At 42.4% G+C, this 27145-nt stretch overlaps 1 protein-coding gene across 1 annotated transcript; it reads left to right on the top strand.

Annotated features, from left to right (window-relative positions):
• Nucleotides 1-9627: 9627 nt before the first annotated feature.
• Nucleotides 9628-26919, top strand: LOC133120279 (Bardet-Biedl syndrome 5 protein homolog). The gene is made up of 7 exons (XM_061230267.1): nt 9628-10457; nt 11621-11748; nt 11947-12082; nt 14347-14442; nt 14612-14674; nt 24950-25084; nt 26893-26919. The coding sequence occupies exons 3-7, from the start codon at nt 11966-11968 to the stop codon at nt 26917-26919; spliced, it is 438 nt and encodes a 145-aa protein (XP_061086251.1). The 5' UTR covers nt 9628-10457; nt 11621-11748; nt 11947-11965.
• Nucleotides 26920-27145: the final 226 nt, after the last annotated feature.

Below are 27145 nucleotides of genomic sequence, written 5' to 3'. Positions count from 1 at the left end.
ATAGCTATGGTCAGGCACATGAAAAACACATCATGCCAGACAAGCAGGAAGTGGTCATACTTAAATTCTCCAATGGCTGATGTGACTGCAACTTTACACAGATGCTCAGTGTTGGAGTGTAATCAAATCCATATTCCAAAAACGACTCCATGTTATAGCAGCATCATCTGGAAACAGGAATTGACCTTAATTTCGCTGAACATCTTCCGATGTGGCTGAAAATGTACAAATATGTTTATTTCTGGAGTGTAATCAAATTCAAAAAACATACACGGATCAATAATATAGCGCCACCATCTGGCAACAGGAAGTGAGGCTTATATCATTGATGCATTCCAATAGCAGCGCCAACATCTTCATTGATCAAAGGGAAATTCCTGTGCACACTATACGTTGTCCAGGAAGGTGATTATTTCCAAAGTGTGTACATGTTGTGAAACATGTCATTGGCAGAACTATGCCACCAAGGCGGTTGCCCCCATGGGGCTTGGGCCCGTTCATTGCTGCTTGCAGCTATATTTATTATTATTATTCTTTCTCTTCCGTCAAATGGGCATTTTTGAGGGCTTTGCCCTGGCTAAAAAGTCTTGAAATTTTGCAGACACATCAGAAGTGGTGGCCGTCAGGATGTATCAGATGCTCAGACCTGGGTTTGGCCGAGGGACTCCACAGCGCCCCCTATTGCACTGCCCCCCCCCCCCCCTGCATTGTTGTCTATTGTGGGCAGGCACTTTGAGCTACATGAACCTAATTTGGTAGGCATGTGTGGCTCCTCAATTGAAACACATTTCTCATTCGCATTGATGCAAATATGCCAACAGGAAGTCAGCCGTTTTGAAATTTGTGCGTTTTCACATGTACTACACTTTTAAGTACTCCTCCTAGGCGGTTCATCGCATTCACACCAAATGGGGTAAGAATGGTCTCAAGATAGTCATGATTCTAAATTGCCAGGATATTTTTGATATCTCAAACGGTATGGTCATGGCGAGGCGTACAATTTTTATGTCATGCCGCGCCAAAAGGAAGTGGCCATAATTTTGTGGTTTCCATCGTCTGATCTGGCTGATATTTTACAAATATGTTCATCGTGTGAGTATACTCACATCCATGTCCCAAGAAGAAGTCAATGTTATAGCGCCACCATCTGGCAACAGGAAGTGAGGTTTTTATCATATTTGTATGTGTTCCTGCTAGGGTATTCATCACATTCACACCAAATGAAGTCAGCATGATCTTAGGATAGTCCTGACCCTAAAAGCCAAACGGATTTTTAATATCTCAAATGGTTTGGCAATGGCGAGGCGTACAATACACACGTTACGAGCGAAAACAGGAAGTGGGCTTAATTCCGTTCTACATCGTCTGAATGGGCTGATATTTTACAGATATATTCACTGTTGGAGTGCAATCACATCCATATCCACATACATCTGGGCGTGGCTACACAGCGCCCCCTATGGCTCTTTTCTATTATTGTGGACATATACTTTAACGTAAATTCACCGAATATGGTATGCATATGGGTCTCCTCAAGACACACACATTTCTCATTTGCATCCCTTAACTTTTCCAAACAGGAAGTGAGCTATTCTGGATTTTGTGTGTTTTTAAGTGTTTTTACACGTACCAAACTCTGAAATACTCCTCCTAGGGGGTTCATCACATTCACACCAAATGTGGTGAGAATGGTCTCAGGATAATCCTGATGCTAAATTGAAAGGATATTTCTGATATGTCAAACGGTACGGCTATGGTGAGGCGTACAATTTGAGGTCTCGCTGCGGCAACAGGAAGTGGTCGTAATTTCATTCTAGATGGTCTGATCTGGTTGATATTACACAGATATGTTCGTTGTGGGAGTGTAATCACATCCATATCCCAAAAGTGACTCAATGTTATCGTGCCACCATCTGGCAACAGGAAGTGGCCTTAATTTTACTCGACATCTTCCGATGTGGCCGAAAATTTAGAAATATGTATATTGTTGGAGTGTAATTAAATCCATATTCCAAAAACGACTCAATGTTATAGCGCCACCATCTGGAAACTAGAACATTGAATTAACCTTAATATCACTCAACATCTTCCGATGTGGCTGAAAATTTTGAAATAGGTTTATTATTGGAGAGTAATCAAATTCAAAAACCATACATGGCTCAATATTATAGCGCCACCATCTGGCAAAAGGAAGTGAGTCTTATATCATTGATGCAATCCAATAGCAACACCAACATCTTCATTGATCAAAGGGGAATTCCTGTGCACACTATACGTTGCCAAGGAAGGTGATTATTTCCAAAGTGCGTACATATTGTTAAACATGTCATTGGCACAACTATGCCACCAAGGCGGTTGCGCCCATGGTGCTTGGGCCCGTTCATTGCTGCTTGCAGCTATATTTATTCTTTCTCTTCCGTCAAATGGGCATTTTTGAGGGCCTTGCCATGGCTAAAAAGTCTTGAAATTTTGCAGACACATCAGAAGTGGTGGCCGTCAGGATCTATCAGATGCTCAGACCTGGGTATGGCCGAGGGACTCCACAGCGCCCCCTATTGCGCTTACCCCCCCCCCCCCATTGCATTGTTGTCTATGGTGGGCAGGCACTTTGAACTACAGGAAACTAATTTGGTAACCATGTGTGGCTCCTCAATTGAAACACATTTCTCATTCGCATTGATGCAAATATGCGAACAGGAAGTGAGCTATTTTGGATTTTGTGTGTTTTACACGTACTACACTTTTACGTACTCCTCCTAGGGGGTTCATCGCATTCACACCAACTGTGGTCAGAATGGTCTCAGGATATTCATGATGCTAAATTGCCAGGATATTTTTGATAGCTCAAACGAGATGGTCATGGCGAGGCGTGCAATTTTTATGTCACGCCGCGCCAACAGGAAGTGGTCATAATTTCATGGTCTACATCGTCTGATCTGGCTGATATTTTAGAAATATGTTTAGTGTTTGAGTATAATCACATCCATATCCCAAGAACGGGTCAATGTTATAGCGCCACCATCTGGCAACAGGAAGTGAGGTCTTTATCATATTTGTATGCCTTCCTGCTAGGGCATTCATCACATTCACACGAAATGTGGTCAGCATGATCTTAGGATAGTCATGACCATAAGCTGTGAAGGAATTGTTGATATCTCAAACGGTATGGAAATGGCGAGTCGTACAGTACACATATTGCGTGCAAAAAAATGACTTTTTTTTCGACATCGTCCGATCTGGCTGATATTTTACAAATATGTTCACTGTTGGAGTACAATATGAAATATATACATATCAATCGGGGCGTGGCTAGACAGCGCCCCCTATAATTATTATTCTCTTTTTTTTCAATGTATTTAGCATTTTTGAGGTTCTTGCCATGGATGGAAACTCACGAAATTTTGCACACACATGACAAGTGTTGGCTGTCAGGACCTATCAGATGCTCAGACCTGCGCGTGGACGAGGGACTCCACAGCGCCCCCTAATGCTTTGTCTTCTATTGTGGACAGGCACTTTGAGCTACCTTCACCTAATTTGGTATGCATGTGGGGCTCCTCTGGACAAATACATTTCTCATTCGCATCGAATCAAATATGTGAACAGGAAGTCAGCCATTTTTAATTTTGTGCATTTTACATGTACTACACTTTTAAGTACTCCTCCTAGGGGGTTCATTGCATTCACACGATATGTGGTCAAAGCGGTCTTAGGATAGTCATGATACTAATTCCAAAGGATATTTTTGATATCTCAAACGGTATGGTCATGGCGAGGCGTACAATTTTCATGTCACGCCGCGCCAACAGGAAGTAGCCATAAATTCATGGTCTACATTGTCTGATCTGGCTGATATTTTACAAATATGTTCACTGTTAGAGTGTAATCACATCCATATACCAAGAAGAAATCAATGTTATAGCGCCACCATCTGGCAACGGAAGTGAGGTTTTTATCATGTTTGTATGCGTTCCTGCTAGGGTATTCATCACATTCACACCAAATGTAGTCATCATGATCTTAGAATAGTCCTGACCCTAAATGACGAAAGGATTTTTGATATCTCAAACGGTTTGGCAATGGCGAGGCGTATAATACACACGTTACGCCCAAAAACAGGAAGTGGGCTTAATTCCGTTCTACATCATCTGATCGGGCTGATATTTTACAAATATATTCACTTTTGGAGTGCAATCACATCCATATCCACATTCATCTGGGCGTGGCTACACAGCGCCCCCTATGGCTTTTTTCTAATATTGTGGACATATACTTTCACGTAAATGCACCACATCTGGTAGGCATATGGGTCTCCTCAAGACACACACATTTCTCTTTTGCATCCCTTAACTTTTCCCAACAGGAAGTGAGCTATTTTGGATTTTGTGTGTTTTTAAGTGTTTTTTCACGTACCAAACTTTGAAATACTCTTCCTAGGGGGTTCATCACATTCACACAAAATGTGGTCAGCATGATATTATAGCCCTGACACACAACTATGAACTGATTTTTAATATCTTGGAATGGTATGGCTCTGGTCAGCCTTAAAATTAACTTGTAATGCTGCCCAAACAGTTCATGTTTTAATACAATTATGTATTAAATAATTTCAAAAAGGTATTAAGTTCTACATTGCCTGATTTTGAGGCTACAACTTTTCACATATGTTCATTGTTGGAGTGTCATAACATCCATTAAGCAATAATAGTTCACTATTTTCGCTGGAGACTCATTATATCCAGTCTTAAAACTTCAACGCAAGTCGCAAATGACTCTCCCATTTCTAATACGCGACTGCCATCTACTGGCAAAAGTTGGTATTGTATATATCTTGCAATGACTTCAATGTTATTTGGTTTAAAAAAACCGTGTTGTAGCATTTTAAGGACTCAATACAAAACAGCTGTTTGGAAAGTTGGCTTGAAAACCAAGAAGCCTTATTAAGGAATTCGAGCCGTTTCTATTTGACTTCATTCGATTGAAGTGAATGCCGTAACCCAATTAAATGTAATTCGCGTCGGAATACACATAATAGCCTACACTGTCAACGTGAAATAAAAATATATAGAGGTTTAAATCGATCCTATATTGGGACTTTTGTTATGATGGCTGGTGCAACGGGCATTTTCGGTAATGTTGACCATAATCGAATGCTAGCATTTATATCATTACACTGACCAAGTACCGTTAAAAAGCATATTTTAAGCGCCCTTCTGGAAACAGTGAAGTTGTCTACATGGTCTACTCTAATCACAGACTAACTGCGTCGCTGTAACTTCCCCCATTTCTGATACGGGGATTCCATTCATTGGCAAAAAATATACTTTCATTTTTTTCTTCCTTCAAGTGATTTTTCAACGATAGGTTTTTTTTATTTTTATAGCGTGCCAGTATGCATAACGATGCATGATTTACAGCTGCAGCCTCCGTGACAAAATGTAATGACAACACCCAGCCCGACGTTTCTTTGCATCTATTTTCATTATATGAATTGAATAACTAAAATAAATATTAAACACATTTAAAGACTTAAAGACAGGCTTTAACTGGCACGAGAGTATCATATATTTAAAACATGAACACATGAAGTCAAAAAGAAACGTCAGCGTTTGAGGTGTCTCTGCTCGAACGCTGTGTTAACATGAGACCGTTATGTTCAACAAAGGTATCGCATGCAGGTCGTTGCCAGATGACACGCACGGGGTAACAGCAGCCAACCTGTCCACTGTTTGTGTGAGTCAAAAAACAGGTCAACTACGTTGGTTTACATGAATATAAAACTTTCAGTTAAATCACCAGCTATGTTTGTTTATTAGGCTTGTCATTAAACCCGAATTAAGAGAACATACAATTTCGCTAGGAATGGTAACTTAATATGAAAATACTGTATTGAGGGCAGAGAGTTGGCATCTCTTTTAGATTTGGCTGAACAAATGCGTTTCAGGCAGCATAATTACCGGTGAAATGGAAAAGAATGATGCTGGCTAACTAGACGTTTCATGCAATATTATCCGACACTTCGGAGAGAAATTATTTAACCAAGATAAAAGGAAACATACAACTTTTGGCCAATAGATGGCGTACATGTATAAGAGGGCAGTATAGCTTAATGGTTCAGACAGTGGATTAAGACATGCAAGGTCCGCAGTTCCATCCCCGGTGCGGCCACAATAAAGCTGAATAGTTTCTTTACGCCAATGGTTTTATTTTGAGTGCATATTTATAACCGAATGACTTCTCAAGCGTAAATTGTGCCTCCCGCTGTAAAATCTATTGAAATTAATTCATCTCTGCTCTCCATACAGGACTGGAGCATATTATTATAATGTGCAAGCAAGAAGTAATTTTTGTTTCATTCTACATTGTCTGATGTGGCAGAAACTTCACACATGTTCATTTTTGGAGTGTAATCTCATCCATATACCAAGAAAGGCTCAATGGCATAGCGCCACCATCTGGCAACAGGAAGTGGCTTTAATTTTACTTGACATCTTCCAATTTGGCTGAAAATGTACAAATATGTTAATTATTGGAGTGTAATCAAATCCATAAACCATACACGGCTCAATATTATAGCGCCACCATCTGGCAATAGGAAGTGAGGCTTATATCATTGATGCATTCCAATAGCAGCAGCAACATCTTCATTGATCAAAGGGGAATTCCTGTGCACACTATACGTTGTCCAGGAAGGTGATTATTTCCAAAGTGTGTACATATTGTGAAACATGTCATTGGCACAACTATGCCACCAAGGCGGTTGCGCCCATGGTGCTTGGGCCCGTTCATTGCTGCTTGCAGCTATATTTATTCTTTTTTCTTCAAAGTTTTGTGCATTTTTGAGGTGCTTGCCATGCATGAAAACTCACAAAATTTTGCACACACATTGGAAGTGGCGGCTGTCACAATCTATCAAATGCTCAGACCAAGGCGTGGCTGAGGGACTCCACAGCGCCCCCTATCACTTTTGTCTTATAATGTTGGCTTATATTTGCCATAGATTTTCAAGTACCATCACAAAATCTTGTACACAAGTGCAGTTCCTCTAGAACACATTTCTCATTTGCATCCCTTAACTTTTCCAAACAGGAAGTCAGCCATTTCGGATTTTGTGGGTACCAACCATTTAAGTACTCCTCCTAGGGGGTTCATGACATTCATAGCAAATTTGGTGAGAATGGTCTCAGGACAGTCATGATACTAAATTGCCAGGATATTTGTGATATCTCAAACGGTATGGCCATGGCGAGGCGTACAATTTCCATGACTCGCCGCGCCAACAGGAAGTGGCCATCATTTCATGGTCTGCATCGTCTGATCTGGCTGATATTTTACAAATATGTTTATTGTTGGATTGTAGTCACATCCATGTCCCAAGAATGGGTCAATGTTATAGCACCACCATCTGGTAACAGGAAGTGAGGTTTTTATCATATTTCTACGTGTTACTGCTAGGGCATTCATCACATTCACACCAAATGTGGTCAGCATCATTGTAGGATAGTCCTCACCATAAACTGTGAAGGGATTTTTGATATCTCAAACGGTAGGAAAATGGCGAGGCGTACAATACACATATTACGTGAAAAAAATTGACCTTTTTTTCGACATCGTCCGATCTGGCTGTTGGTGTACAATTTCATCCATATACATATCAAACTGGGCGTGGCTATATAGTGCCCCCTATAATTATTATTCTTTATTTTTTCAATGTAATCTGCATTTTTGAGGTGCTTGCCATGGATGAAAACTCACGGAAATTTGCACACACATGAGAAGTGGTGTCTCTCAGGAACTATCAGATGCTCAGACCTGGGCGTGGCCGAGGGACAGCGCCCCCTATCGCATTGTCTTCTATTGTGGGCAGGCACTTTGAGCTACATGCACCAAATTTGCTTTGCCTGTGGGGTTCTTCAGGACAAACACATTTCTAATTTGCATCCAATCAAATATGTGAACAGGAAGTCAGCCATTTTGGATTTTTTTGCGTTTTACACGTGCTACACTTTTAAGTACTCCTCCTAGGCGGTTCATTGCATTCGCACCAAATGTGGTCAGAATGGTCTCAAGATAGTCATGATTCTAAATTGCCAGGATATTTTTGATATCTCAAATGGTACGGCCATGGTGAGGCGTACAATTTTACGCCTCGCCCCATCAACAGGAAGTGGCCGTAATTTCATGGTCTACATCAGGGGTCGGCAACCCTGGTCCTGGAGAGCCGCAGGGTGTGCGGGCTTTCGTTGTTACTTGGCATTAATTGATCAATGAAAGCCGTTGATTGCACAGTTAACTCACCTCACCTGGTTTCTTGGGTCTGACTCGGTTGCTTATTTTAAGGTGGAGACTAAAGCCAGCACACCCTGCGGCTCTCCAGGACCAGGGTTGCCGACCCCTGGTCTACATGGTCTGATCTGGCTGATATTTTACAAATACATTCATTGTGTGTGTGTACTCACATCCATGTCCCAAGAAGAAGTCAATGTTATAGCGCCACCATCTGGCAGCAGGAAGTGAGGTTTTTATCATATTTGTATGCGTTCCTGCTACGGTATTCATCACATTCACACCAAATGTAGTCAGCATGATCTTAGGATAGTCTTGACCCTAAAAGCCAAACGGATTTTTGATATCTCAAACGGTTTTGCAATGGCGAGGCGTACAATACACACGTTACGAGCAAAAACAGGAAGTGGGCTTAATTCCATTCTACATAGTCTGATCAGGCTGCCATCTTTCGGCAAACGGTGGTATTCTCGTGATTTCTCAACGACAGGTTTTGTTTTTGCGAGCCTGTAAGCATAACGATGTATGAGTAACAGCGGCAGCCTACATGACAAAATGTACTGACAACACCCAGCCCACAGCAACTTTTTTTCTCATCCCCTTAATTATATGGATTGAATAACTAAAATAAAAGACAGGCTTTTACTGTCAGGAAAGTATCATATATTTAAAAGATTAACACATATAATGCACATCTTGCATTGTTGCTGACGCTTTAGAGATATGTTCTATGTTGGATTATAATCACATTCATGTTCCAATAAATGCTCAATGTCATAGCGCCACCTACTGGCAACAGGAAGTGGCCTTTATTTCACTTGACATCTTCCGATGTGGCTTAGAATTTAGAAATAGGTTTATTATTGGAGTGTAATCAAATTTAAAAACCATACATGGTTCAATATTATAGCGCCACCATCTGGCAACAGGAAGTGAGGCTTATATCATTGATGCATTCCAATAGCAGCACCAACATCTTCATTGATCAAAGGGGAATTCCTGTGCACACTATACGTTGTCCAGGAAGGTGATTATTTCCAAAGTGTGTACCTATTGTGAAACATGTCATTGGCACAACTATGCCACCAAGGCGGTTGCGCCCATGGTGCTTGGGCCCGTTCATTGCTGCTTGCAGCTATATTTATTATTATTATTGGTTTGTGTACCACCTAGCCCTGAAAACTGCGCGCGGCTCGTGTAGTCGGAGCAAGTCAGACAACATTCTAACCGTCATGCAATGTGCTTGGTGAAGGCGGGGGTCAAAACTGCGCAGACATAGCGCATCTCAAACAAACCTATTGACCCAAAGCAAATGGCAAAAACAGATAAATGGCTTACAAACAGGAAGATCAATATTCTGGAATGGCCCCACTGAAGCCCATTGAATGTGACCTGGCAGGTCACTACAGTGTTGGTTACAGAAACTGAGTTGGACATGCCTTTATTTTCAGCATTGTGTCCCAGTGTCTGAAGTTACTAGTAACAAAAGTCTCTGCTGATATCTGTTCATCTTGCAATGCAATTTTATAAATGCATCTGCCAGTGTGTTTAAAAATGCAGCAAATAATGATTTAAATGATTTAATTTCCCATTTCGTGTTTTAAAGCTTGTCCTCTTAACAGGCTGGCCAAGTTAACGTATATGATATTTGTATGCTAATATTACCACAGGCTGGAGATTCAAGCCAAATACTGTTTGCCCTTTGAGGTTTTGCCCCAAATTGAGGAAACGGCTACACTGGCGGTGATTTTCAAAATGTCTACACACTGAATTTAATCCAAATAATTTCAACTGAAACAAGCGTGACAGTGCTCCTTTAAGTAGAGGATGTGCACTTGTGACTGCTTACCCCACTCTCCCCAATAAGACATGTTTTTTGGATAAGGCAGCAAGAGCATAAATTGGCATTGGCATTCTTTCAAATTGGCACTGCCCAAGCATCAAATTATTGATTAAAAACCATTTTATTGTCCATTGTTTTATGATTCTGTTTGGTTATCCTGTAACGACAGACAGTCTCCTTTCAAATCCAGAAGGAGAATAAAATAGATGTAAGAGTGGCTTTAATGGTTCAGTGAAGGAATGTAGACAGTCAATTAATAACACTGTGATCTCTTTTAGCTGTAGGATACAATTCCATCATCAACATCACAACAAGGACTGCAAACTCGGTAAGAAAATTAGATTTGGAGCCATTTTTTACAGCATTTCAGTTGGAACCATCTTTTAATTATAGGGCCAATTACCAAGTATGTGTAGGACCCCTATTTTTTTTTAAATGTTTCATTACATTCAGCATACATGTGGCTGGCAAGTTATGTTTTCTTATATGCACTACATTTCTTCCAGATGCATACGGGTCAAAGACGAGACCTCAATTTCTATGTCACCAAGCAGTTACACTACATATGTTTTTTTTTTACATTTGTTTAAATATTGTCATTCAGCAACATGCTCTCCACCTAAAATCAGTATTAGAAATTAGAAATAAACTATACCCTTCGGCATAATTTTCTGAGTGTCCTGATCAATATTTGAAAGTATTGACAAGATACAAATGTCAATGTCCTTCAGCAACATAATCATATACCATTTTCAACTTAATGCTAGCTAGTTCACACATGACATGCCATGTGATCACTGTGAAATGTGGGAGTATGTTCAAAATTGTACTCCTCAGTAGTAGATACTTCCACCTTTCACCTAATTTCACCTTTTTCCTCTATTGTCACAACTTTGCATGTCATTCAGTAACATGTCAAGAAAGTGTACATAAAGTAATATATTTTTAAAACACTTGGTTGGTGGTTCAATCCCCAGTGCAGTCACAATAAGATCCACACAGCTGTTGGGCTCTTGAGCAGGCCCTTAACCCCACATTGTTCAAGGGGGGATTGTCCCCTGCTTAGTCTAATCAACTGTTGCTTTGAATAAAAAAGTTTGGTTGGGCAAGTTTTTCTGTCATTTTAATAATAGCCTATGTAGTTAAAAACATATTTTTACTAACATTAATTCCAATAGGCAATGGTTACTGGAGACTTAATTTCTCCTGTTTCGTCATTCCATCCACACCCCAACATCTCACTGCCCCCCTCTCACCTTTGGTGTTGGATAAATGCAATGGGGAGGATTGTTTTTAATTCTGCCATGTTCCGTGTGGCATCCAGTGGTCACAGAGTGAAATGCAATGGTGTGCATTTCATTTTAATATTGGCACAAAAGTGGCACACTGATGCTGTAAAGCAAACACAGGCAATGAAATGCAATATGCCTTTTTAAAATTTTATTTGTGTAATTATTGCATAAGAATTCTCAAATTATTCTTTTTTTGCAGAAACTAAGAGGACAGACTGAAGCATTGTACATCCTGACCAAGTGTCTTAATACCAGATTTGAGTTCATTTTCACCAGTGTGGTTCCTGGAAGCCCAAGACTGTTCACATCTGTCATTGCAGTCCACAGGTATTGCATTACTGTACTGTATTTCTGTTTCCTGTTTGTAGTTTCTGTGTGTAGGTTTTTTAATTTTATTCTGCTTTTCACTGTGTAAATTGTTATTGACTCAATCCCAGTTTATTCTAACTGAAAGATTTCTGACAGTTCAGACAGTTCTGAACTAATGTGTTGATTAATGTTGTGGTATTCATCCTTTGACTGAAGGGCTTATGAAACGTCCAAAATGTACCGTGACCTGAAACTACGAGGAGCTCTCATTCAGAATAAGCAGCTGAGACTGTTGCCTCAAGAACAAGTGTATGGCAAAATTAATGGCGTGTGGAATCTATCCAGTGATCAGGTATTGTAGTCATTTTCTGATATTCTATTTAACTATTTGTGACAATGTATACATGAGTCTGCAGTGCAGTATTTGGACAGTGATACTATTTCTAACCAAAACTTTTTTTGGTATCACTATTGTTTGGCCTATGTCTTTTTCATTTTTTTTTTAATATAAATTTTATCCGATTTTTTCCCTTTTTCTCCCAGTTTGGTAGCCAATTGGACCCCGTCTGATTCAATTAGAGCTAGTATTAGATACACCGCCCACACCCCGTCCCTCGGCAGCCAACGGGAGAGCGACACGCCTTCGTCAAGCTGTCTCGCCTCCCAAGCTGTAACCGTGATTCCGAGGCGCCCGAGGTGCTTGTTTTTGTGCGGCGATCTACTAACCCTGCCAAGTCCCTCCCTCTGGAGCAGTGAGCCAATTATTGCTGCTCCACGTGAGCCGGCCAAACTTGGCTTTTGGCAGGACCAAGAATCGAAACCTGGTCCCCAGTGTGCAACTGCAGCAAACTGCAACCGCGAGTCCACTGCATCTTAGCCTGTTGCGCCACCGCGGTTGTTTGGCCTATGTCTTAAAAAATAACATTGCTGTAAGAAATTGACTATTTACATATTTTTACATAAAAACTTGATCAAGGCTGTCTGAGATCAGAAGCAACGAGCCAACCAAAGTCTGCAGAAGAACTGTGGCAAGTTCTCCAACATGCTTGGAACAACCTCCCTGCTGATGGTCTTCTAGAAACTGCAGGACAGCGTTAGCTATCTCAGTGAAGTGCTGCAGTTTTAGCTATGGTCACAAAAAATATTGATTTGATTACGTTTTGGGCCTGTTCAGGATAAGTGGGTTAGAATAATGAATGAATGAATGATTCAGTTTTTAACTATTCTGCCAAATTACTAATAAGTAATGTAAAATGTATAGTATGTTTATTTAGTACCTTTCATTGAATTATTTTTGTAAGATTTATCTGTACAGAATGTTATACAGGTGCCTAAGACTTTTGCACAGTACTGTATATCACGCAGCCCTAGTAGCTAGTAGCTATTTATCTAGGCTACATTCATTTATTGTCAGCAAGCTAAATGTCTAGAAAAACTAACTAGATATTACCATTACTGTTATAATTATGTTATCCTCTGGTAAGATGCAATTCTCTCCGCAATTAGCATTATATGGGTGGAATGTTGACACGAGGTTGGAGGGCTGGCTAGAACAACGGGTAATATTACGTTCATGTTTATGTTCTTATATTTTGATGTTCTGTTAATACATGCTGTTAAATTAGGAAACTACTACTCCTGTTCATGGTGTTTTTGGCAATGGTACTTTCTGGCCTTCTAGTGGACATAGAATTTCTTGCATCAGAATTGCTGTGAGAGTGTGGCCTTCAATCTGTTGGGGATTTTAGGATTGGGTTTTCTACACCCTAAATTGGGTATTTATTACTGTAAGAGGGGGGCGATAAGTCCAGATAACACCAGAGTTAAAGAAAACAAAAAAAGAAATGTGGATTTACATGGGCCTTGCACACCTGGATTTAGGCAGTTTATCCCATTCTTCTGGCAGATCCTTTCAAGCTTCGTCACATTGGGAACCATCTGTGAACTGTTATCTTCAGGTCCCTCCACAGGTGTTCTATGGACTTTAGGTCTGGGCTTTAGCTGGGCTACTCAAGGAGAGTCAGAGACCTGTCCAGAAGCCACTACAGTTGTCTTGGCTTTGGGTCATTGTCATGCTGAAAGGTGAACTGTCGCCCCAGTCTGAAGACACTTGCATTATGGAGCAGGTTTTCTTCAAGCAACTCTCTGTATTTGGGTACATTCATCCTTCCCTCAATTCTGACCCTGTCCCTGCCACTGAGAAGCACCCCCATAGCATGATTGCGCAACCAGCATGTTTCAACTTTAGCCAGGCGATGAGCAATGCCGGGTGTTCACCAGACATGCTTGTGCAGACAGCACAAGAGTTCTGCCCAAAGAGTTAAATCTTTGTCTTATCAGACAGATAATCTTTTTCCTCATGCTTTAAATGACATTTGGCCAACTCCAAGCGGGCTGTCATATGCCTTTTACTCAAGAGTGGCTTCCTTGTAGCCACTCTACCATAAAGAGTGCTGTTAAGATGGTCGTCCTTTGGCAGGTTCTCCCATCTCTGCAGGGGATTTCCGAAGCTCTGTTAGAGTGATTATTGATTTATTGTATTATACTTAAAATAATCAACTGCCCTGCAAAACTTGTTTATTTGTCTTTTGTGTTAACATAATTCTTCTATTTTAGGGCAACCTGGGAACATTCTTTATCACCAATGTGCGAATTGTGTGGCATGCAAACATGAACGAGAGCTTCAATGTCAGCATACCTTATCTCCAGATTGTAAGTATGAACAGTATTTCTGAAACCTTCTGAAACTCATTTGTAAATGCAGACAGAATGACAACATGCATTCAGATTTTTGTTTTATGGAAGGCTTAATGGTGTGATGTTTTTATACATATCGGATGACACTGCTTTTACTTTTTGTTTTTTCTTTCATTCCCGTAAGCGTTCCATCAGGATAAGGGACTCAAAGTTTGGATTGGCATTGGTGATCGAGAGTTCTCAGCAGGTGATTCTGATGTTCTGAAATCATGTATACATGTATTCTATGAACCAATACTATGGATTTGTGTTTGGAATTTTACTAAAAGCAAGTAAACGTGCATCTTCAGTACTGTTATGGGTTTGCACAAGTCGGCTAGGTTCTTTGATCGCTGCTGCATGTGCTCTGACCATCTTTGTACCTGGATCCCACAGGCTACTACTAACTGTACTGTTACTATGTTACTTAGCATTGTAAGGTTGGTTGGCACTTCGATTCAAAATTGCACATTTTTAACCTCAATATCTCACCCATTTCAAAACCAATCTCAATGCCATTTTGCAGGTCTACTACAATGGCAATGGGCTCACCAACAACTGATTTTGGTATTGCTCCGTTGCACCATTCCTGGATACCCTTAAGAAATTTGCATATAACATTAAGTACATTTGATTGTATTTGTTTTGCACAAAACATTTCAAGACTGTACATTTTATTACATTTGAATTATACCTCAAAAAATTTTTACGATGAATTGTCCATAGACGTAACATGGTGAGACACTTGTCTAAATGTTTTGTTAACACTTCTGGACATAACGGTCTCATGTTATCGTGTGCAGGTCATCGCTGTTCAATGTTTGCCTGAGCAGATTCTTCCATGATCAGAAAGTGTACGACTGTAATTGTGTTGTACCTGTGCCCTACAGTAATTTGTGACAGGGTGATCTCAGATACATAGACAGAGAAGTTGCGCAGATGTGTTTGAGAGTAAAACTATTCAACAGAAAACAATGTATTCTGATCAGCAAGACTTATCCGATTTGCATAAATGCGCTTCACATTTGCAATTTGTCGAATGCAATGAGAAATGTTTTTCTGCTGTGAACAAGTGATGTTATGGTGATGTTATGGTTTTCACATATTTTTTTGAGAACGATAATTGTCATTCGGCAATTGGGCCAAAGTGATTGAGAAAAACTGTAACTAGTTAACGTTGGCAAGTGGGCGGAATAGATTTTTTAATGTGAGGCAAGTTCTCAACCAAGGATTTTATTTTTAATGCATATTTGCAATGACCTGTCAATTATTCATTGAACCTCCTAAAAACGAAGGAAATTAACCACATAAAACGTTTTTAGTGGAATGTTTGCTTTTGCTGAAATCCTCAAAAGGAAATTCCATTTATCAGCCATAACGCTAACATTAGCCTGCTCTCCATCAAGGTATCAGCACAGGTCTTTGACCACATGCTACAGCCCTGCGCAGAACAAAACTTTCTTATTTATATCCCAATTATTTCCATAGCATTAACATGGCAGCATTATTATTTGATAAATGAATTGTATAAATTAGATACAACATTATAGCATTCCTACAGTGAGAATAAAAGTGATTTGTGGATGACACTATCACTATCGTTAAGCAACTATCATGTGGAAGGGGGGGGGGGTGTCATACTCCTTTATGGCTCCTTTATTCCTTTATAAAGCTGCTTTGTAACAATCTTGCATTGTAAAAAGCACTATAGAAATAAAATGGAATTGAATTGAATATGGCAAGAACCCGCCCATCGAAGAGTGTACTTATTAAAGTGACCGCAGATTTTTACCAAAAGATTCATGGTTTTAGCCTCCCTCTTTTTAACCAAACATTAATATGTTAATATATAATAATGTCCTTATTGTATCCTAACATATTCCTGTTTAGCTATTGAAGTGGATGCTTGCGGCAATAGGAAGTCAGTGGAGGCCAATGAGGAGTGGGATGACTGGTGGTAGGCGACCTGGGCTGACTGGTGGTAGGCGGGCTGCAGCATTCTGGACCAGCTGGAGGGGCTTGATGGCACAAGCTGTGAGACCGGCCAGGAGGGAGTTTCAATAATCCAGAGGGGAAATTACAAGCACCTGGTCTAGGAGCTGGGTGGCTTTATAAAGGCTTTATAAAGGTTTTATAAAGGCTATATCTAAAGCTCCTAAAGGAGCCCATGGCTACCTTTTGAATATATGATATGGAACCATTCACCATCATACATATTTCATTTGGAAGCAGCTAGTGTATTCTCTCTTCAAGATATGCTCATTTTCAGCAACTATGAAACCTAGAGTGCCAAAGCCTGAAATCGTCATTTTGGGGATTTCACAAGCTCTGAATGCGGTTTCTGGCAAATGGGCATATATCTGATAGAATATCGCCCCACCATCAAACCTTTTCCATTTGGATGAAATTTGAGTATTGACTTTCAAGAAATGCGGACTTTGAAAAACTTTGTTTCTGAATGTGAGAAAAGTAAAAGTTTTTATAAGGCCTATATCTACAGCTCCTAAAGGAGCACATTGCTACCTTTTGAATATATGATATCGAACCACTCACCATCATACATATTTCATTTGGAAGCAGCTAGTGTATTCTCTCTTCAAGATATGCTCATTTTCACCAACTATGAAACTTAGAGTGCCAAAGCTTGAAATCTTTATTTTGGGGATTTCACAAGCTCTGAATGCGCTTTCTGGCAAAAGGGCATACACCTGATAGATTATCGCCTCAACATCAAACCATTTTTTCTTGGATGAAATTTGAGTATTGACTTTCAAGAAATGCACACTTTGAAAAACTTTGTTTCTGAATGCGGGAAGAGTTAAAGTTTTTATAAAGCCTATATCTAAAGCTCATAAAGGAGCAGATGGCTACCTTTTGAATATATGATATGGAAATATTCACCATCATACATATTTCATTTGGAAGCAGCTAGTGTATTCTCTCTTCAAGATATGCTCATTTTCACCAACTATGAAACTTAGAGTACCAAAGGTTGAAGTCGTCATGTTTGTATTTCACAAGCTCTGAATGCGCTTTCTTGCAAATGGGCATACACCTGATAGATTATCGGCCCACCATCAAACCTTTTCCTTTTGGATGAAATTTGAATATTGTCTTTCAAGAAATGCACAGTTTGAAAAACTTTGTTCCTGAATGCGGGAAAAGTTAAAGGTTTTATAAAGCCTATATCTAAAGCTCCTAAAGGAGCACATGCCTACCTTTTGAATGTATGATATGGAACCATTCTGCAATTCCGGGAGCCCCAACAACCCCCTCCGGAGAGGTTCGATGGAGAACCCGAGAGATGCAAGGCGTTCCTTCTCCAATGGAACTTTTTGTTCAAGCAACAGCCCCAGACCTACAACAGCGACGACCGTCGGATTGGCTATGTGATGGGGCTACTCAAGGGGAGGGCGTTGGACTGGGCTACGGCAGTGTGGTCCGGGGATTCTTTCCCCCCTCGTTACCCAGTCTTCGCCGATGAGATCCGGAAAGTCTTCCAACACGCATCCAGCGACCAGGAGCCATCCCAGAGACTGATTGCTCTGCTCTCCATCAACTTCCGCACCCTCGCGGCGGCTTCTAGTTGGAACGATGCGGCGTTGGCCAATCTCTTCCTGGCCAGCCTGAGCGAGACGCTCCAGGACGAGTTGGCGTGACTGGACCCCATCACCCAGTTTGACCAGCTCGCGCGCACCACGATCCGCCTGGACAACCATGCCAGACAACGTCGGTCGGAGAGACCGATCCTTCCCGGCAACCCGTACCCTAGGCAGGGGCCAAGTCCTCGACTAGAGGAGCAACAATCTGAGGGATCCGAACCCATGGATCTGTCCCGGACCGGGACGAGGGTCTCTACCAAGGAAAGAGCACGCCGCAGAACCACCGGCTTGTGCTACTACTGTGGGAGGCCGGGTCACACCCAGGCTCGGTGCCCCTTCAGTACCAGGCGACCAGTGGAGGTGAGAGCAGTCGACAGAGATGAGGGTTCTAACGGAGACAACCATCGCCCCATGCTCACCACGCTATTAATTCTTCCCGACAGAACAACCCGGATTAACGCGTTGGTGGATTCTGGAGCGGACGCCAATCTCATCGACGAAGTTTTGGTGTCCGAACTGAACATTCCCACCCTCCCTCTACCCCACCCTGAGAACGCACGGTCGCTGGATGGAAGGACCTTCTGCCGCATGACGCAAATCACCATTCCCATACAACTGGTAATTTCTGGAAACCATCGGGAGATGATCCAGTTCCGCGTCATCCAGTCCCCCAATGACCAACTCATTTTAGGATTACCCTGGCTCCAGAAACATAACCCCACCATCAACTGGAGTTCTAACCAGGTGCAGGCATGGGATCCGAAATGCCATCTCTCCTGCTTGCGTTCCGCTCCACCACCAGCAGAGGGAGTACCAGCTCTACCTCAGACCTCCAAGCCCTCCCTGGAGAGCGTTCCCACTCTTTACCATGACCTGGGCACGGTGTTCTCCAAGTCACAGGCTCAGTCACTGCCGCCTCATCGACCCTACGACTGCGCCATTGAGCTCCTTCCCGGTTCGTCACTCCCCTCAAGTCGCCTATACAACGTCTCCAGACCAGAAAGGGAGGCTATGGAGAAATACATCCGTGACTGTCTGGCTAACGGACTAATTTGCCCATCTTCCTCTCCCGTCGGTGCGGGATTCTTCTTCGTACAGAAGAAGGATGGCTCCCTACGCTCGTGCATCGACTACAGGGAGCTGAACAACATCACGGTGAGGAACAAGTATCCTCTGCCCTTGATGGACCAAGTTGGATCTCCGCAACGCCTACCACCTGGTCCGTATCCGTAGACGGCCTTCACCAAGGTCAAGAGACTGTTCTCTTCCGCGCCCATCCTGGTACACCCCGACCCCACCCGCCAGTTTGTGGTTGAGACGGATGCTTCCGACACGGGGGTGGGAGTGTGCTCTCTCAGGTGGCGGCCGCAGACAACCAAGCTATCCCTGGCGGAGAAGAACTATGACGTTGGTAATCGAGAACTGCTGGCAGTCAAACTGGCGTTGGAGGAGTGGAGACATTGGCTGGAGGGGGCCGAGAAGCCGTTCATTGTTTGGACTGACCACAAGAACCTGGCATACCTCCAGACAGCCAAGAGGCTGAACTCCCGACAGGCCAGATGGGCACTGTTCTTCGGGAGGTTCAGCTTTTCTCTCACCTACCGTCCTGGTTCCAAGAACGTTAAACCTGACGCCCTTTCTTGCCAATTTAACACCTGTGTTGAGCATGAGGTTCCGGAGACCATCCTGCCGGCCTCCTGCACCGTGGGGTCCGTCACTTGGGAGATCGAGTCGATGATCCAGAGGGCTCTACGGGAGGAACCCGATCCCAGATCCAACCCCGGATTACGCCTATACGTACCGTCAGCCTCTCGGACACAGGTGCTGCAATGGGCACATTCATCCCTCCTTTCTTGCCATCCCGGCTTTACCTGCACCTTGGCGGTGCTGAAGAGGAAATTCTGGTGGGTTTCCATGATCCCCGACACCAGATGCTTTATCAAGGCTTGCACCACATGCGCCAGAAGCAAAGCATCTCACCAGGCCCCTGCTGGACTGCTTCAACCATTGCCGGTGCCCAGCCGACCCTGGAGCCACATCGGAGTGGACTTTGTGACCGGACTTCCCCTTTCCGAGGGCAACGCCACCATCCTGACTGTGGTGGACCGATTCAGCAAAGCGGCACACTTCATCCCCCTGGCTGGATTGCCCACCGCCCAAGAAACCGCTGATGTTCTTGTGAGAGAGGTTTTCTGCATCCACGGACTTCCCTCGGACATCGTTTCCGACCGTGGCCCCCAATTCATCTCCCAAGTGTGGAAGGCATTCTGCGTGGCCCTCAGGGCCACAGCTAGCCTCTCTTTAGGCTACCACTCTCAATCCAATGGCCAAACGGAGAGGGCCAATCAGGACCTGGGGGCCGCTCTAAGCTGCATATCGGCCAAGAATCCTGCTGCATGGAGCAAGATGCTTACCTGGGTGGAGTACGCACACAACACCTTACTCTGCGCCGCTGTTAAGCACGGCAGGCCGTAATCGGCGTTTTGCTGATCGCCACCGCACTCCAGCTCCGGCCAAACCAGAGGCCAAACCAGGTGACTCCGTCTGGCTGTCCACTGGCTGGTCTTGGGCTGGAGCTCCGGGCCAGGAGGGGGGTGCAGGAAAAGTTGGGCTAGCGCTCCGGGCAGGTGCCCGGAGCGGGGATAAGAGGAAAGTAACATTTTTAGGGGGTCCAGATAGTAACTGGTCAATCACAGCAGGAGGGAGAGGTACCTGCGTGCGATAAGGAGAACCCCGGCAGAATAAGGCTATAGCAGCATAGCTAAGGGAAACAGAGGCAGTGGCCAACACAGCCATGAGGGTAGGCTTGAGAAGGTCACCACCAGACCATGACTGGTTATGCTTAACACAGCACTACCAACAATGATCCACTGACAGCACTGACCTCCATTACATATATATATTACATTACATTATTGGCATTTGGCAGACGCTCTTATCCAGAGCGACGTACAATTGATGAGACTAAGCAGGAGACAATCCTCCCCTGGAGCAATGCAGGGTTAAGGGCCTTGCTCAAGGGCCCAACGGCTGTGCGGATCTTATTGTGGCTACACCGGGATTAGAACCACCAACCTTGCAGGTCCCAGTCCTTAACCACTACGCTACAGGCCGCCCTACAAGACCGCCAAGTCCACCAGAGACTCTATAGCTTATGCTAGCCACCCACTCCTGCCCCTCAACTATAGGACAGACTAAAGAGATAAGTTTTTACCCTAGCTTTAAATAAGGTGATAGTGTCTGCACCCCGAACATGAGCAGGCAATTTGTTCCACAGGAAAGGAGCACGATAGGAAATGTCTCTGTCACATATGGAACTTTTAGTTATTCTAGGAATAACAAGGAGGCCTGCACCCTGTGAATGGAGTATTCATGAGGGAGTATAAGGATTAAGTAAATTGTTTAAATACAGAGGGGCAAGCCCATGTAAGGCTTTAAAAGTCAGAAGTAGTATTTTGTTATCTATTCGGAATTTAACAGGCAGCCAGTGAAGTGAAGCTAACAAAATCTCCTTGTTCTAGTAAGAATACAAGCTGCTGCATTTTGAATTAGCTGGAGCCCTTTCAGAGAGGAATTTGCACATCCAGACTCAGATTAATGTCAAAAGTAAATGTTCAGAAAAAAGATATAGTTTTTATACCATCGAGATATACACTCACCAAGACAATTGTTACTTTATTATACCTACATATTCATGCAATTATCTAACCAGCCAATTTTGTGACAGCAGTGTAATGTATACAATCATGTAGATACAGGTCAGGAGCTTCAGTTAATGTTCATGTTAACCATCACAATAGGGAATAAATGTGGTCTAAGTGACTTTGACTGTGGAATGGTTGTTGGTGGCAGACAGGGTGGTTTGAGTATCTCAGAAACTGTTGATCTCGGCTGTGGTGGTGCAACAGGCTAAGGACTTGCAGTGGACTTGCGGTTGCAGTTCGTTGCAGTTGCATACCGAGGACCGGGGTTTGATTCCCGGTCCTGCCAAAAGCCAAGTTTGGCCGGCTCTCGTGGAGCAGCATAATTGGCTTGCTGCTCCAGAGGGAGGGACTTGGCAGGGTTAGCGGATCACCGCACTCAACAGCACCCAGCGCCTCAGAATCATGGTCACAAGCAGAGACGAGACGGTTTGAAGAAGGCCTGTTGTTCTCAGATCGCCAGATCCCTTCGGGTCACCGTGGGATGGGGTGTGGGCAGTGTATCCCCAGCTAACACTAATTGGATTAGATCGGGTACAATTGGCTACCAAATTGGGAGAAAAAGGGAAAAATCTGAAATAAATGAATAAAAAAAAGTAACTGTTGATCTCCTAGGATTTTCAGATACTCTAGAGTTTGCAAAAAATGCTGCAAACAACAAAAAAATCCAGTGAGCAGCAGTTCTGCAGACAGAAATGCCTTGTTAATGAGACGTCAGAGGAGAATATAATGTATTTATAGGCAGGTAGGTTATTAGCTTAGAATACAACAGTCAATTTACAGAATACACAAATTAGGAATAGAGATACAGAGTAAATAATCTTACCCAGCCTGCTTTAGCTACACAGATACAGAGTATACACAGTGTGGGAAGTCGAATGCGATCTTCCGTTACACACAGACACGCAGAATATGCAGTGTGGGAAGTCGATTATGATCTTCTGCTACACAAGTACCCAGGACGTGCACAGTATGGGAAGCCGGTTACGATCTTCCCCGACTGGTTTGTCTCCCTCTCTTTTATCCCAAATCACACGTTTGAACCAGGCGGCTGTGCCAAACATTAACCTGGAGGAGTGGTCAAATCTGAAATTTAGACCCCCTCCCTTTGGGGTTGTTAAGTAGGGAAAATGAGTTGATTACCAGAGAGGACATGTTGGTTTTCGACTTTATAAAACTCCATTTGGTATGAAATGCATCTCATCTGATTCCTTGATTTTACTGGATCACATCCATACCAAACAGGCTATCCTTATGTCTTATTATGTTGCAGTTATCATGACACTTCCCTCCTGATTATCCATTTTACATGCAATTCCTGTTACTACTACATAAGACATAATGCAATAATACAAGGATCACATGGGCAATGTTTTCAAGGTTTTACCGGGTCTATTGACTATCTCAACAGCTGTTTTGAAGCTTTAATCCAGGAGAGCAGTAACCAGTGTAATGACAGCGGTGCCCAAATGAGGGCACTGTGGCATTGTCCAGAGACTTTCCCCTAGGAAGTGACCAGTTGTGGGGTCATGGGAGAGGGCAAAAAGTTCTGGAGGACTTCCCATGGTTTGGTCAGGGGCGTAATGACCCCTGTGACCTAAATGCCCACACATACAACCACAATCCATCTTCCCTTTATCTCCTTTGGAGCCGATGGCCTGAAACCCCCCCAAAGGAAGCCCGAACAGTATTGTCCTCTGGTCCTTTGAAGCATATCATGAGCCCCAGCTCTCAGGTTCCTCAGAAATGGCAGCCCTTCCTGAGTTCCACTTTGCCTTTGGATACCCAGGGTCACAGGGCTGACTGTGGGGATACCTGGAGAGGGCTGAGATCAGGTGTCGTGCGGGTTGAGGTGTGTTCTGTAAGGAGCGGATCAGACGTCGGATGGTATGAAGATGGTCCTGCCACATCTGTTGCACCAAGCCCATTAGATCAGTCTCGGCCCACATTGGGTGTTCTGAAAAGATGTTTGTTGGTCCTTTTTCCGGGTGGAAAAGTTTGTTGCTGTGATAAACTGATGTAGTGTTCCGTGTCCACCAGCTTCCACTTGCTATAAGCCACTAAGTTACCGCAAGGTAAACTAGGTGCGCTGTAGAGAATTCAGCCTCTGTCCGAGTCTCGGAGCAGATGAGCTGAAGAGAAACAAGCATTGAAAAAGCAAGTGAATAGAAGGGGCGAATCGCGAGAACATCTTTGCTCTTATACAGGGAAAGTTTATTACGCCATTACGGGATTGCCTGAACCGAGCCCCCCCCCCGAACCCCCACCAGGCAGTGAGACCTTGGTCAGGGGGCTAAAGCAAATGATTGTCCCCTCGGCTCCTGGACGAAAACTAGACCATTGCACCAGTCACATTACTATATTCTGATCTGGGATTATCATGAAACATCCTTATGCCATCTCCAGTATTCCTGTGCTCAAAACCCGCAAGGAATGTGAGAGAAGGGGGGCTCCACAGGGGGCCCAGGAAGACTCCTCCAGGAACCACACTCTAGTTTTCCCCCACATGCATGGGTGCCAAAAGGTGGGGGCTAATGATGTATGCTCCGGGGTACCAGACTTGTGAAGGTCAATTCTCTTTTCTATTCTTTGGTTTTCCCATGGTAATTAATGACAAAGGGATCAGAAGGAGCAATGGAATTACACAATATAGTTTCATTAGACTGAGACTGAAATAATTAAATGTAGGTATTTAAATAAAGGCATAAAGTTTTCCCATATGTTTGAAACTAACATATAGATTATTTTCAGTTTTTATTATATGCAGCCTTTTTTCCTCATTTTTATCAAGCATGCTGATAATTCTGGAGCTGACTATTTGTAGTGTGACAATATTGTTGTGTTACAGGCTTATGTTATTATAATCCTCAATTCTGAGTTTCTAACCAAATATATGCCCACCATCAATTCTCCCTGGTGTCATGTTATCCTCATTAATAATTTGTTGTTTCAGCCTACCAAATGGTAGAACGAGTAGCATATACAACAAATACTTCTCCGAAGTATCTTCAAATACATTGAACTCGGAATTGCCAAACAGGATACAATTTGTAATTTTTAAAATACGATTTCAAAAACGTAATTGAAATTACAGAAAATATTTAATTGACCCATGTCTGTTGCTTATATTACTTATATAATTTCTGTATTAATGTCTCTATGCCTTTGTAACTTTCCTAGACAGGAGGATACGTACTTGGCTTCAAGATTGACCCTATGGAGAAACTACAGGATGCAGTGAAAGAGATTAACTCGCTGCACAAGGTTTACTCTGCAAGTCCCATCTTTGGAGTGGACTATGAGATGGAAGAAAAGGTACATTTTATTTCATTTGGATCGTAGTTCTTGAAAAGAAAGAATTCTTGAAAAACTTGACAGTGCTGGATTTTGAATGTGGGGAAAATTCATTGTGATTTGATTGCTTGGAGTCCCTTAACTCTCTTCCCTTTTCTGAATGTCACTGATCAATCATCACGGTCAAGTCCTCCAATGTATGCAGTTTCCCTGGTAAACTACGTTTTCATGGTCGATTTTTCAATAGAAAACTAGGACTTGTTTAAATTTGTCAAGGTTGTTATAAGATCACTCATTTACAAATAAAGGGCCTCAATTATAAAATCATATTGGTATTCATTATAAATCTGAACATAGAATCATCTTCTAAAATGTTCCTATGAATCATTTATAAAATGTCCATACACATTGTTAGGATATTTTGCCCTTCTCCATGGAATCAATTGCAGGACTTCTTAGATTTCAGGTTTATTACAGTGCACAAGGGAGAGACAAGCGCAGAGCATTCTGGACAACTCAATGGAAAACATATTCAAAAGAAACAATTCTTGTAGTATCTGTTGCATGTCTGGAAGCAGTTCAGTAATTCAAGGCTCATTGATGACTTGAAGCCATTGAGCCAACAAATGTGTTCCATAATGTATCAGCATAATCTACAGCTGAATTCATTCCCACCCCCCAATTCCCATAGAGATCCATTCAAATGCAAAGAGTTTTAGCATTGCTTGTAGGACAACCAGAAAATAAGATATCCAGACTATGACTTTTGATAGGCCACAAACCATATACAACATACAACTTATGTAACCAAAGCACAAAAAAATGACTCTTATTTGACATTGTTTTAATTTGCCTCAAACATTGAAATGAGACTAGATATGAAATTGCTGTAATTACTACATGGTGAAACCAAACTGTATAAACCTAAATAAAACCACCTCTGAGTCTGTGCTTTGACCACATGTGAATTGATTGATAGCAAACAGATATTAATTAATATTAAATTAGAAAAAGCAGAAAAAGATTTCAAACTTTTGAAAGGTAGTGTATATACACTCAGTGATCACCATATTAGGTAGATTTGTACATCAGCTTTTTAATGCAAATATGTAATCAGCCAATCATGTGGCAACAACTAAATGTATAAAATCATGCAGATGTGGTCAAGAGGTTCAACTGTTTTTCAGACCAAATGTGAGAATGGGGAAGAAATGTGATCTAAGTGACTTTGACCTTGAGCATGTGGCAGCAACTAAATGCATAAAAGCATGCAGACGTGGTCATGAGGTTCTATTGGCCGGATTAGAAAGTGATTGACGGCTGATTCTAGGCTGTGACTGCTCGGTTTACTATTAAAATCAAGCCTTCGGATTGGTTGCACCGAAAAGTGAGTGACAGAAAACTAGAGAACTCCACTGAGTCTCGCTCTCTTCATTTTCTTCCAAAGTTTTTGTACAGATTTTTATTATTACATAATTCAGGTTAGTAATGTGTAAAACTATACATGTTCCCTCAAAATATGTTGATTACATGACCGACTAACTATCCATTCTCCCGGGTGTGGCTCAAAGCAGTGGCTGATGGGCCAGTTCTTATACCTAGGTCACTTCTAGGTGAGAAACTGTGACGGCTCAAAATAATTTCACAAAACCACTTTGGTCAGACACACATACTTTACACAAGGCAAAACAGATTGGCCAATCCCGAGAAGTGATACCTTATTTTCTAGTTCTGATCTCCTAGTTCCATATATGTAAAAAAAATTAGATATGCGGCAAGATACGCGATTTACCGTGTTGCGTCACATACAGTATTTCCTGTGCCCCCAGCTGCCAACCAACTGCAAAGCATCATAGATCCATGCTCCATGCTTAACAGTTGGCAAGGTGGTGTTCTCTACAAAGGCTTCACCATGCCATGTAGGTCCTTGTTGTATGAAGTATGTTGTATTGTTGTCCTGTGAACAGCTAGATCTGTTCCTGCTACTCTTTTTTGCAACTCTTTTGCAGTGAGTGGGTTCTTCTGAGCATTTTTCACCAGGCCTTGGGCCATTCTATCTGAACATTTCTTCCAGACCTTGCC

Source organism: Conger conger, unplaced genomic scaffold (genome assembly GCF_963514075.1).
Source record: "Conger conger unplaced genomic scaffold, fConCon1.1 SCAFFOLD_163, whole genome shotgun sequence".
Classification (NCBI taxonomy): Eukaryota; Metazoa; Chordata; class Actinopteri; order Anguilliformes; family Congridae; genus Conger; species Conger conger.
The sequence above is the reverse complement of the archived record's forward strand: the minus strand, read 5'-3'. Positions and strand labels throughout refer to the sequence as shown.